At 36.0% G+C, this 12,452-nt stretch overlaps 1 protein-coding gene across 1 annotated transcript in view; it reads right to left on the bottom strand.

Moving 5' to 3' along the window:
- The window catches only part of MYOM2 (myomesin 2), a 75,967-nt gene that overhangs the window by 28,467 nt on the left and 35,048 nt on the right, over nt 1–12,452 (bottom strand). The window contains exons 16-20 of the mRNA XM_054279108.1: nt 10,309–10,492; nt 6,940–7,114; nt 5,496–5,617; nt 3,169–3,356; nt 570–696 (exon numbers count right to left, since the gene is read on the bottom strand). Of these exons, the coding sequence (XP_054135083.1) occupies nt 570–696; nt 3,169–3,356; nt 5,496–5,617; nt 6,940–7,114; nt 10,309–10,492 (796 nt within the window). The remainder of the gene's footprint in view (nt 1–569; nt 697–3,168; nt 3,357–5,495; nt 5,618–6,939; nt 7,115–10,308; nt 10,493–12,452) is intronic.

The raw sequence follows: 12,452 nt of genomic DNA, 5'->3' as shown, positions 1-12,452 counted from the left end.
TTTTCTAACACCTGGCTAATAATAATCTCTCAGGTAACACCTAGGTACAATCCAGGGGAAACACACCTACATGGACACACTATTGGAGAAAATAAGACTAGCTGTGCCACTTGTCTCTACATTAAGAAATAGAAGAAACAGACCTCTCTCGTGTTATTTATGACCAAAAGCTAATGAAGTTTTCGAGTCTGAAACTTCAGGAAAATTCTTAACAGCCTGCATTTTTGGTGCAGAGATATTGTACAGCTGGTGAGTGTGAGGTGGAGCTTGTAGGGCTTGAAGAGGTGATAGAGATACAAGCATAGACTAAAGGCTCAATACTCTTCTGAGCTGGTGAGAGCAGGGAAAGAAAGGGACACTCAACATGCTAAGAAAAGGTCATCTGTTCCCCAGGAAAGAGACGTCATCATTAGAGTTGTGGCGGTAACGTTTAACAGATTTCAGAAGCAAGGGCAATCTCAACAGGAACTATGGAAGAAATTAAGCAAAATATATCCTGCAGAGTTTGGCTGGAACTCCGTGGCTGTGTTTTAAGGACTTTGAGATTCATGCAGAACTAATATACTTACCAGGTTCTGGCATAGTCCAGGCTTTACACTTAAAATGCTCACTGGGATCTGAAGGTTGACCTATTCCAACCAGATTTGCAGCAGCAACTTTGAATTCATAGAAGGCATCTTCAGTCAAATCCTCTACCTTTTTTCATTTGAGAAAACCATTCAATATATCAAAACCCATTGTTTATATTCATTTAATAAATACTTGCATATAAACATTAGTTAATTGATTATCAGGCCTTACTGCTGTGTGGAAGGGTCTAATTTGAAGACTTTACTCTTAAACCAAACACACTGGCAAGTTCCATATTATATGTCCACGTTTCAGTCACATAATCCTCGCAATGACAGCACTCATATTTTGGCATGAAAAGTTGTAAGAGTTCAGAGCAAAGATTCAAGAAGCCCAGTCAATGAATGACCACTAGCAGATACTTACAGGTGAGTGTTCAAAAATTAAATACCTTCTTGCATTGCTTGTGAATGGCTGTTCAGAAGCCATTCACTTAAGCAAGAGTTAATTTCGTGTTTTGTTTAAAAAGGTCACAAAGGACTGATCTAGGAAGAAAAGCAAATTGTAGGAAAATAAAAGAAAAAACAATCCAATTAGTTCCACAATGTTCTGATGTAACTCCAGGAGAGAGCCTCTCAGTAGTATTTTGTGGCTTGTATGAAACTTTCTCTTGATGTTACCTACCACTACAAAGTGAGAAAGTAAGCACTGGTAATGGGATGAGCAGAATCCATAATAATCCTCTGCAAACATCCCTGGTAAATTAACTCTGATTTATCTAATGAGCCCATCCCCACAGCAGCATCTCAGATTTTGAGATCAAAGTAGAGGACTAAAAGGCATGAATGTCTTGACACCCAGAACACCTCACGGCAGCAGCCCTCTTCCATCCTTCTTCTTCCAGAACACCTAAATACAAAAAACCAAGTCTTCTACACCTGATTCCTCTGAATAATTTTCCTGCGGTTATATTTAACCATATGTCTCAAGAGAGACAGCTAAGAGTGGTACTCCTAGTGGAGATGCCAAAGAGTTTTAGATTTTCATTAATAAATAGTTGTCTTTGAAAATGTGAGATAAAAATGTGAGATTTGGTATGATGTTTTTAATGATAAAAATATGTGATGGTAACAGACATATAGGGTAGCATCAAGTACAAGACCAAAGCAAACAAGGTAACACAGAAAAGTCAGGCATTAAAATAATTTAGACACACTTTCCTGAAGACAAGGAGCTATATAGTTTGACCCAAAAGATAGAAAAATAGCTCAGTCTGTAAAAATGACTTTGAAATCCCAGGTTATTAAGGGAAAGAATATTTGTGGGCCTCCTATATAATTATTTTATCAGAGAAGATTAAACCTTTAGTGATTTCCCAGTGCTGTACTGAATATCTCAGGCATTCTCTGTTTGCAGTATGTCATAAAATATTCTGTGCTACTAAAAGCTGTCTTGGTTTTGTTTACCATCAATGTTTCACATTCTAGCCATTCAAACTAATGTACGAAGATGCACCTTTAGGAACAAATACAGTTACTTGCAGGACTGACACTTAAATACCTAGTTAAATTCCCAGTGGTAAGCCCTAATTTACATTACTCATTTGTTTAAAAATGCATTAAAAATAAGAATATGTGGAAAGCATTGTTTAGTATTACCCTTTCATGCCTATCCTACCTGTCCTTTTTTATTTCTCACCATCCATTGTTGATCAGCTGTGTCAGAGATGCCACTCATAGAATCAGTCACAAGCACACATGCATCTGAGTATTGCTTCCTGCCTTCTGTTCATGAAACATTCTTCCTCAGCTCATCTGCATTATTATCTTCTACTTAAGTGTCAAATACCTGAAAGACTTATTTCTGTCCTAAGGTTTACAGGAAATTTGCTGACTTGCAGAAATAAAATTTTAAGTATTTGTGAGTAAAATCGGATTGTTTAACTTAATTTAAAAGGCATCACATTGATTGATTACTTGCTATATCCTATCTCTCTGACTTTTCTCCATGGAAGTTCACATCCAAATTTCCCTATTTTAAGAAATATTACATGAGTTGCAGGTGCAAGCAGAAGTAATTTATTTCAAAACTGTACTCTGTGAAGGAGGTGACAAGACATAATGCTGAGTTCATTAATAAACATGCTTTTTCAGCTGAAGGCAGATTTTGAGAGTAAGAACAGTTATATTTTTTCTCAACTCATCTCCATTTTGTTTGCAAGTCCTCAGTCCTACAGAGAGCAGTTATCTGTCCTGCTAAATGCTTCCATCCTTTCTCTGTATGTTGTTATAGTGGTGATGTATACAGTGATCATTAATGAAAATAGCTTGGGGAACATTTTATAGCTCATTCCTCTTATTCCTTGTGAAAAAAAAAGCTTCACACTTTTCCCTCCAAAATTTACTTATCTCAGTGCTCTTATTTGTATTAGAATTTCACAGTAGGGGATGGCAATGATTTTTACCCAGGTGTAACACTGCTGCACTCCGAATGGAAGTGCCTAGTTTTGTTGAAGTAATTATTTAAAGAATTTCTCTGTTAAAAAAAGCCGAAGAAAAAAATTCAACTACAAAAATATAATGAGCAGAAAATACTAACCGTATAAATTGTCCGGGTAATAAGGGAAGAGTTGACTTCATGCCAGTTTTGATGGTTAGCTTCCCTTTTATCTATATAATAACCAAGGATTGGTGAGCCTCCACTGTATCTTGGTGCTTTCCAGCCAAGGGTCATTGAATGCCCATCACAGTTCAGAAGAGTGATACCATGAGGATATGAAGGACAAGCTACAAGGAAATAAGCAACCTGAGAGTTAGGACAGAGTCTAAAGCACTGCAGTGTAGAAGCTGCTTAGCATTTTTGATATTGCTTCTGTTTTCTGCAGCATACTGCTCTCAGCTGCACAATGAGAGCAAAGTAGTTGTAAAGTTGCTAACCAACATTCATTTTATGACCAGACATAAACATGGAAGGTTTTAAAACATCTGCCTAATGTTTTGCCCTCTCAGAAGGTAGCAAGGAAGAATAAATGATCTTTGCAGGGAAATAGTAATGCCAGTGTCTCCAAACCAAAAATTATGCTAAAATATTTAAATAGGTCACAAGACCTCTTCCTAGGAAGAAAAAAAAAAAAAGCTGCTCAAGTCATTATGGAATACAGTAAAAAAAGAAAAAAGTCTATAAACTTGAATGAAATTAAGTCATGCAACTGACTGATCTATGGCCACCACAGTTTTCCTGTACTGTCCTGATATTATATGCTTTATTCAGACTGTGACAGCTTTTTGACCCAGAAAGAAGACATTTAGATTTTCAGTAACTTAACTTTTCTGCCTATGTTGAGGCAGAATAACAATGTCCTTCATGAGGTTCCTTGCATGGGTTTACTCCCTTCTGTAGCAGAAATAGAAATGTCCCCATGTACCTTCTTAGAGATGAATAAAACCCTTTTTCTGAGCTTTTTAATCCCCTCCTACTGGCAAGCACCCCTTGCAGCAAGTAGTGTTGCATTTGTCATCCATACTTCAAAGCCTGCTCAAAGATAGCCCTTTCTTGACAGTGGAGTGCTTCAATCAGTACAGCTAAACACCTGTCCCTAAAGCTGATCTGATACCTTCAGTTGAATTACCAGTATAACTTGAGAGAATGTAACTTACCTCATTCAGAAGAGAATACAGTAGTTCAGTCCCTGATCTTGTAGCTGTACTAGTGGTCACCATGAAAAGCAATAGCAATCAGCAGAGCTGCCCTTTCATACTTTTTTTTCAGATATGGCACTATACTCAGAGGTAAAAAAATTTGGCCTTTGTATTTACTGCCACTTCTTGGTAAATAAGAATGACTGTAGCAAATTTCTTTAAATAATCTTAAAGTAATACTACAGAAAGATTCTGGCCATGCTAATGCTAGGTCATCTATAAATAGTCCTGCTAAATTCCTGTAAAGGCTACAAAAATTGACAAAAGCTGTCCACATCCCATAAGTGTGTGTAAGATCCACGTGCTCTGTGTTTGATGATATACCCCATGCAACCCTCATCTCCAAAGCACACAGTGACAAATAGATGCAAGTGCATTTACAACATTGCGGTGATAGATGTGCAAGTGTCCATGCACCACCTACCCATATGAGACACACTTCCTCCTAAAAAAGTCAAATAGAGTAACTTTGTCAGTAATATACAAATTTACTTTCTATTGACTATACTGAATTATAAATCTTTTAGAGAATTATTTCTCACAAATATGTCTACTGGTTTTCTCCAAGAGGTTGAGGGCACTCTGCTGGGGAAAACGTGTCCTATTTAAAATTTTTCAGTATGGAGCTGACACTGTCCCTTAATTCAAATTGAACCATGATAGCCTAGACCCGTGTATTCTTTGTTGTAAACATTTATTCAACCCTTCACTCAACATGTACCGTTCCCACTGACGGCTGCACGACTGACCTTACACAGAAATTTTGTTTGCGGGACACCAGAGGAGGTAGACTGTGCTCCAACCTGGAGCAAACAAAGAGGATTTTCTGTTTGGTTAAGTTACACAGTAATGAAGCCTACTGGAACTCTTCTAAATGGAGCAGATACTGTGCTAAAATGTTTCTGAGTGTCTAAGTCACTCAGAAACTAATTGTCTAACTCACTCAGTATTTACATTTCTTTGATACAGCCTAGGAGCAAAAGGCAACCTGGCCATTAAAGTTCATCTTACCCAATATTTCTAACAGTCATTATAAATAACTTTTTTACAAAACAATGTCTTTTCTCTAGAACAGCCACATGCCAGAGAACAAACATCATTAAACCCATGTGCATGATATTATATTATTGTATATTCTTGTAGTAAATCAGACCAAAGGAGGTGATTGCTGAAGATATGTCACTCATTTGGGAAAGAAGAAGCTGAGTTGCACAGAATCACACTTACTAAGGGCTGCCTGCACTGTTACAGCCTCCGACTCCTGCGAGTTTTCACTCAATCCTAAAGCATTCGCAGCTTTCACACGGAAGACATACTGCTCTCCAGTTTCCAAACCATGAACAACAAACCTGGGTTAAAAAAGATAGCATCACATATTAGTGCATATTTTACAGAAATCATTCTATGCTCTAACATTATATTGTTGTATCAATTAAAGAGATCAACTTCATGAGTGCTTCACAAAGGAAAATATTTCCAAGAGGGAAACTGCAATAAAAGGCGTGATGTAGTACAATATAACTGGAAGGGACACTGTAGCAAAAATCACAATACTCATCAGATTTTTAGTACTGATCTGGCAGGTGAAGTCAGATAAAATATATTATATTCCCTCTGAACTTTGTCTTGCTAAATTCTAATCTATTCTGGGAAGGAACTGTATTTTTCACCGTAGTTTTATTGTCATTGTCAAAAATAGTTTTCAGTTTTGATCTGAGTTTCTTAGGTAATTACTGTACTAAATAAAATACTCAGAGCTATGCTATTGCACTATATGATCAAGTATAAAGAAATGAAATGGTTTTTTCTTAGTTTTGTGCTTTCTCAACCCCCTTTGACCAAGAATTAGTCTCTACTGTTTTTAATCATATTTCTTGACTACTTGAAAAAAGGACTCATCAGAATACAAATGTCAGCTAATGACTGACATAATACACTAAAAATATGATGTGCTTGTTATAGAAAATACAAACTAAAAATCTAATTTTTGCATTTGGTGATTGATTTCAATAAAAATAAATATGATTTTCACAGAGGAAATTGCTTGAAGGATCTCATAATGAAGTTTGATATCTTCAGGAGGGAATAAGAAATCATCAAAAATTGAAACAGTGTCATGACAAAGGAATCAGAAACAGGGTCCACTGTTCTTTATCCAGAGATGTAACAGATCAGGGAGCTCTGATGTTTCTGGAATGGGACACTTGGCTTTACTGCACAATAGTGTCAGCTGCCAAAGCACTTTTGCCACCATATTTATAGCAGAAATGGCCTGACCTTTTGCTCTGTTATTCATGGACTATGATAAAGCTTTAGAATTCCCCCCCCTTTCTCATACTCTTCCTCATTAGGTCTGTTTACCCCACAACATAACTCATACTTTAAAACGGCAAAGTTTGCACTCTCTCGTGTCCAAGACACTCAGAATAATGTCTCTAGAGTTTGCTTTTAAAACTCAAAGTCAGGGAATATAAAAATATATGAAAAACATCAAAAGGTGAGGAGAATTGCCCTGCAATTTGGAAATCTTGGCTCTGAGAGTCTGCAGACTGTTTTTCTTCCCATTCATTCAACATTCTCCAATTATAATCCTATTGCCTAGCACATAAATTGTCTTTAAAATATCCTGCAGTTTTCAAACTTCCCAAAAACACAGGAATGTTATCAATACCTGTTATACTTAATAGGTTTATGGTTACTGGGTTCCCAGCGGTTTGATCCCACCACAGAATACTCAATGTAGTAGCCATATAAATCCTCTTCATGTTTTGGTTTATCCCATTGAACTACAACTGATGTTTTTGTATTCCTTGTGGCCACCACCTGACCAGGTGCAGATGGTAAAACTAAGAAAAAGAAATAAAACATATACATATTAAAAAATACATAAAAATAAAAGTTATTTGAACTAGATGAAACACTGTATAATTTGATCATATTTAATCACTACAGCTGTAACTACTCCTATCATGTTAATATTGTTATATGATATGCATTTTAATATATTTCTTTAAGTCTGCATACCTATATATATGTGTCTATACAAATATACTTTTTTCTATTTTTTTCTCAGAATGCTCTGTGAGGCTCCTTACCCATATGATTTTATACAGGTTTTATGATAGCCAATTATAGGACCACATATTTTCAAATATGAGTGTGGATAATAGCATACAGATATGAAAATCTTCACTCACTAATTTCTCTCTCAAATAAGAGGTTGATGTATAGCCTATGTCCCTTGGCATTACTGTGCGGGTAAGAAATGCACATAAACTATAGAATATGATATCATGAGGATTAAGAAATACTGTCTTACAGTTAACTAATGAGAACCCCAATTCCAAAAATATGAGCTTTTCAGGATAACTTTAAGCATATATTTGAATACCAAAAGCTTATCTAAAAGTAGCTAGATGAATGTCATAGAAGCATAGGAACACTGGTTGGAAGGGATCTCTGGGGATCACTTAGTCCCTCTAGCCCATCACTGAGAGTGGGATCCTCATCAACACTAAATTAGTGTGTCAGTCACAGATTTGTACAAGTCTTGAAACCTTCTGACAATGGAGATTTCACAGCTTACCGGCACAACCTTTTCCAGCAGTGCCCTCTTGCGCCTTGCACCTTTCTCGTTAAAAGAGTATGCCTAGAATGAATTTACTAAGCTACAATTTTTGGCTCTTGCCTCTATTTGTCATTTGACAATGCTGAGAAGTTTGACACCATCATCTTTGTAAGTCTCCAAACTAAATAAACACCTCTCTAATCATTCATATTCTCTAATCCTTCAATCATCTTGGTTGCCATACAGAGGATCTCTCCAATTTACAACCATCCCTGTTGACTAAGGAAGGCAGAACTGGGAAACAGCACTCCAGGACCAACCTCAACACCACCAAGAAAAAGAGGATAAAGCTTCCTCCAATCTGTTGACTACAGTTCTCTCAATGTACCGTAGTATGCAGTTTACTTTACATGCAAAGAAAGTTCATTGTCACTTTACACCGATCTAAACAGATGAATGTGCATAAATAGAACCAGAAATATTGAGATCCAAATGGAAAAAAAATCTTAGTAAGAACCAGCACACAGTCTGTACACTATAATATATCTGTCTGAGCTTTCACAATGCAAGAAATAAAGCAAGGTCTCAGCCTAACACAATAGGTTAAGAGAAGCACCCAGTACTCGCCTTTTGAAGATATTTTAGTTTCCTCAGATTGATACTGCAGAGAACTGCAAGCATCATGAAACAAAAGAGAGGCAGCATGTTTTCCACTTAGTCTTTCAATATTAAAAAAATAATACTTAAATACTTTATGCAATAAATTTGTAAGATCAAATGGATTCAGTCTGATAAACGTACCTACATTTAGGCTTTTATGTGTGTCTACAAGCACATATTCTTGAGCTGCCACTGTAGTCAAAGAGCTAGGGCTTAACTCAGTTACACAAATAATTTTGGGCCATTTTGGACCATCTGTCACTTCTCATGGAATTGTCAGACATGACTCAGGAGATAGTACCTACAGTCCTCTGGAATGGCAAACTGAAAGCATTTGAAAAGGATGTCACTTTGGCCAATTAAACTGAGCCTTCCATCAGTGCTTGATAGAGTCCTGAAAATTATTCTTCTCACCCCAAAACAGACACTGTACAGCTGGGTGATGTGGGGCAACTTATGACAACATCAGCCAGCTTATATTCCAGGCTCCAGTTGCCACAGTCAGAGCAGAAGCATCTACTGCACCTGTAGATACCTACATGGAAACACCTAAATTGAGATTTTAACCACAAACTGAATATTCCTTTACCACTCAATTAAATTACATGATTTTAAGTATCATTTAGGATGGCCTAGGATGTCCCAACCATTCTTTAGCTTCTGCTCATAAGGTACCAACAGTCACTGTGTAATGATTTCTGTCCCCATGAAGGTGTCCCTGTCACCCTTAAGAATAGCAAATGACACTAAGTGCAGGCAACTAAAAGGAGCCAAGTGTTTCTGCTATATTTTAGCTCAGGTAGCAAACTCTGTCTCTGAAAACAGTGCTGAAGTTTCTCTTTAAAATAGATTCTTCTGCATTGTGCCTAATTTAAAGCTGTGAGTTATGCAGAAGGTGTTGTGTTAACCCCTAAGGGATAGCTTATTTTCTGTACTAAGTGCAATAAATACAGTGTTTTTCTTCCCTACCTTGGGGAATGTTGAACGGTTTAAATAATTTATATGCATTAATGAGACATCAAATCAAGAATATTTGAAAGCAAAAAATGCTTTTCTTTGTCATGTAGTCACAGATCAAGCTGAAAGTATGGATTATATTTTTAACTGTGGTATATCAGATACTGTAAATATTTTATATATTACTAGAAAGTGCACTAGTAAGATATGTGCACTTAAGGTGACAGTTATTAATACATCAAGCTGTTGTGTGTGGCTTCTGTAAAACTGCAAAAACAAAACAACTATTTCAAAAACAAGATTAATAGCCACTCCCTAAATTTTCATTTGTGTTTTTGAATGTGACGCCAAGATAAACACTTCATTTTCATTTGGAAAATCACCACTGAATATGTAGTTGTATCTTTCCCTAAAGTCTGCTCATCTGTATGACAGAGGAATAGTGCACTAGCAGCAATTTGCAACTCAGAATACTAAGAAAGAAATGAAAGGCTACCTTATCTAGATGAAACTGTAGAGAATTAGGTAGTATATAATTACCTGAGCCAGTAAATATAATTATCAAAGTTAGTGATTAACCTATTTTTTGATGTCACATTAATAGAACACTAAAGAGCGAATAACTAAAAATAATTATACTGATTATTGTTTTCAGTAGCAAGGCTTGTGATCACTAGGAAAATTCAGGGAAGTCTCTAAAATTTAGCATCTTGGCTTTTTTAAATCCTTCACAGAACTGAACACAAATAAAGTCAACTACTATTATTATAGTTATACTCTAATGAGAGTTGTCCATTTCCAGTTTGCAAAATATCTACAGTTTTTAATATTAATGTCTTGCAATTAATACCTTACCAATAGTATCTTGTGGTTGAATAGGTTCTGTGATTTCAGATGGATCACTGATGCCATTTTTATTTGCTGACAACACTCGGAAAACATATGGTTTTCCTTCTGCAAGGTCAAACACTGCATAGCGAGGAGATTTTACTGCAACCTGTGCATTGACTCTTTGCCAACTTCCACTGCCAACCATGGACTACAAAAAACAACAAAAAAGCCATGAATCATTTCTGTGAACTGTCAAAAATTGAACATATTGCTGTATTGCATCCTGTCATGAATTTATTTGAGAGCTATGAGAGAAGGATCACCCTCAAATGCCTGACCTAAACATATGCAAATTCTCATTGCTGCTGCATTCCATTACTCTACAAAAAGATCTGAATAGCTCACTGTCTCCTTGCCTGTCTTGACTTCAGTACATGCACACTTGTACACACAGCCAGCCTTCTTTCAGGGCTGTGACTGTCAACTGTGATTGGCCCCAAAGAATTACTTACATGTCCTGCAAAACTCACATGAACACTTAAAGGTTTGGAGTCGAGCAAACAAGCCCTAATCCAAAATCTGTAGAAAGGTAGGGAGGGAAATGTTACTTTACTCACAACTTTATTTATTCTGTTGGGTAAGGTCATGTCCCCTAAAAGCATTCATCAAATAAAGTAATTACTTTTGTGTATTCTCAGTGCAGCAGCTGAGCTTATCATCACCACAACTGCACATGGAGGAGAGCCAGAAAATTGGTACTCTGAGAAAAGTCTGCTGTCCATTTGATTTCCCACATAAACTGTTACTCTAACAAAAAATTAGTCATGGAATCTTTCGGAAATTTCAGTAAAACTCAAGTGCCTAATAAATAGATTGAAGAAAATTTCCTTGGCACGTAGATAGGTGCATAGAAAATATATGTTTATAAAATTTTGGAACATAAAGTCTGGGAGCAAAATCTGATAGACTGTGTGAATTTCTTAGAGGAGGAACAGTGTTTCATGGGTGCTTGGAAACTACCCTGTATATAATGACACCTACAATAGACAAATAATAATAATAATGTAAACAGCTGGAGTCCACATATCAAAATCTTTCTCATAGGTACTGAACCCACCTAGGGTTCTCAACAAAAAAAAAAAGAAATATAACATCAATTTTCTTCAGAATAAAAAGCTTTAAAATATGAAATAAATATTATTTTGCCATACATTTTACTTCTTGCCATGAAAAACATAAATTCCTTCTTTTCACAAAGAATCAGCATCGCATTTTGTTCTGCGGTTTGATTTATCTGTCAAAAAAGTATTTCAGGAGAACATAGAAAATTCATTTCTATTTGTGTCTCTTGAAGGCTTTACAAATACATTTTTATTCTTCAGGATGGAATCTTCTTTATTTAAAATAAAAGAGTTAGAAACTGTTGTAAATTAATAGATGACAGTGGAAAGCAAAAAACAAACATTCACCTATGAACTGACTAAGCTGTTCATAGATACCAGTTATTTATGCAAAAATATTTTAGATTCAGGTATTAATTAGTACAATGAAGCTCTTTTTTCTAATAATAGCCTTTCTGTCCCTATTCTCACTTTCCTTCAGTAAGTCTCATGTTTAAATGAGACTTTTTTTCATCACTGTCATTTACTGTGTACTGTTTCTGGAGCTATATAAATTTATTTGTATAAAACAAGTAGATACTGTATCTTTTCTAATTCATTCTTAGAATGAAATCATCCAACCAGACGTAGGTGTCCACCTCTGAGCTTTTTATCTGGGCTTTTCTGCATATTCTGGAACTAATAAAGTGTTTCCATGACAAGAACTGGTTCAAAATCCTTACATCGATATTCTTGAAATTTATAGATAAGCAAAGACATATGTAAGTGGGAATAAATGCAAGAAAGGATTATATTTTATTACATAGAAAGAAAAACTAGATACTTATTTCTATGAAAATTTTCATTACTTCTTTTGAATCTATATGGCAGAGTGGGAGAAATGTTCACACTTGCTGGAAAATTTAACCAGTGAGTGGTGTTCACTTTATATCAATTTGTTCAACATCCAGCAAGTAATGATGATGAAGAGTGTAGAAATGGCCTATGGAGTTCTTTTGAAGTGGAGGGGTTTTTTTTCTGTCTGAGAGGGAAAAGACAAGCTGGGGG

Source organism: Melozone crissalis, unplaced genomic scaffold (assembly GCF_028551555.1).
Source record: "Melozone crissalis strain CALT ecotype California unplaced genomic scaffold, PUWL_Pcris_2 ptg000027l_1, whole genome shotgun sequence".
Taxonomy (NCBI): domain Eukaryota; kingdom Metazoa; phylum Chordata; class Aves; order Passeriformes; family Passerellidae; genus Melozone; species Melozone crissalis.
Note: the sequence above shows the minus strand (reverse complement) of the source record. Positions and strands in the feature narration are given on the sequence as shown.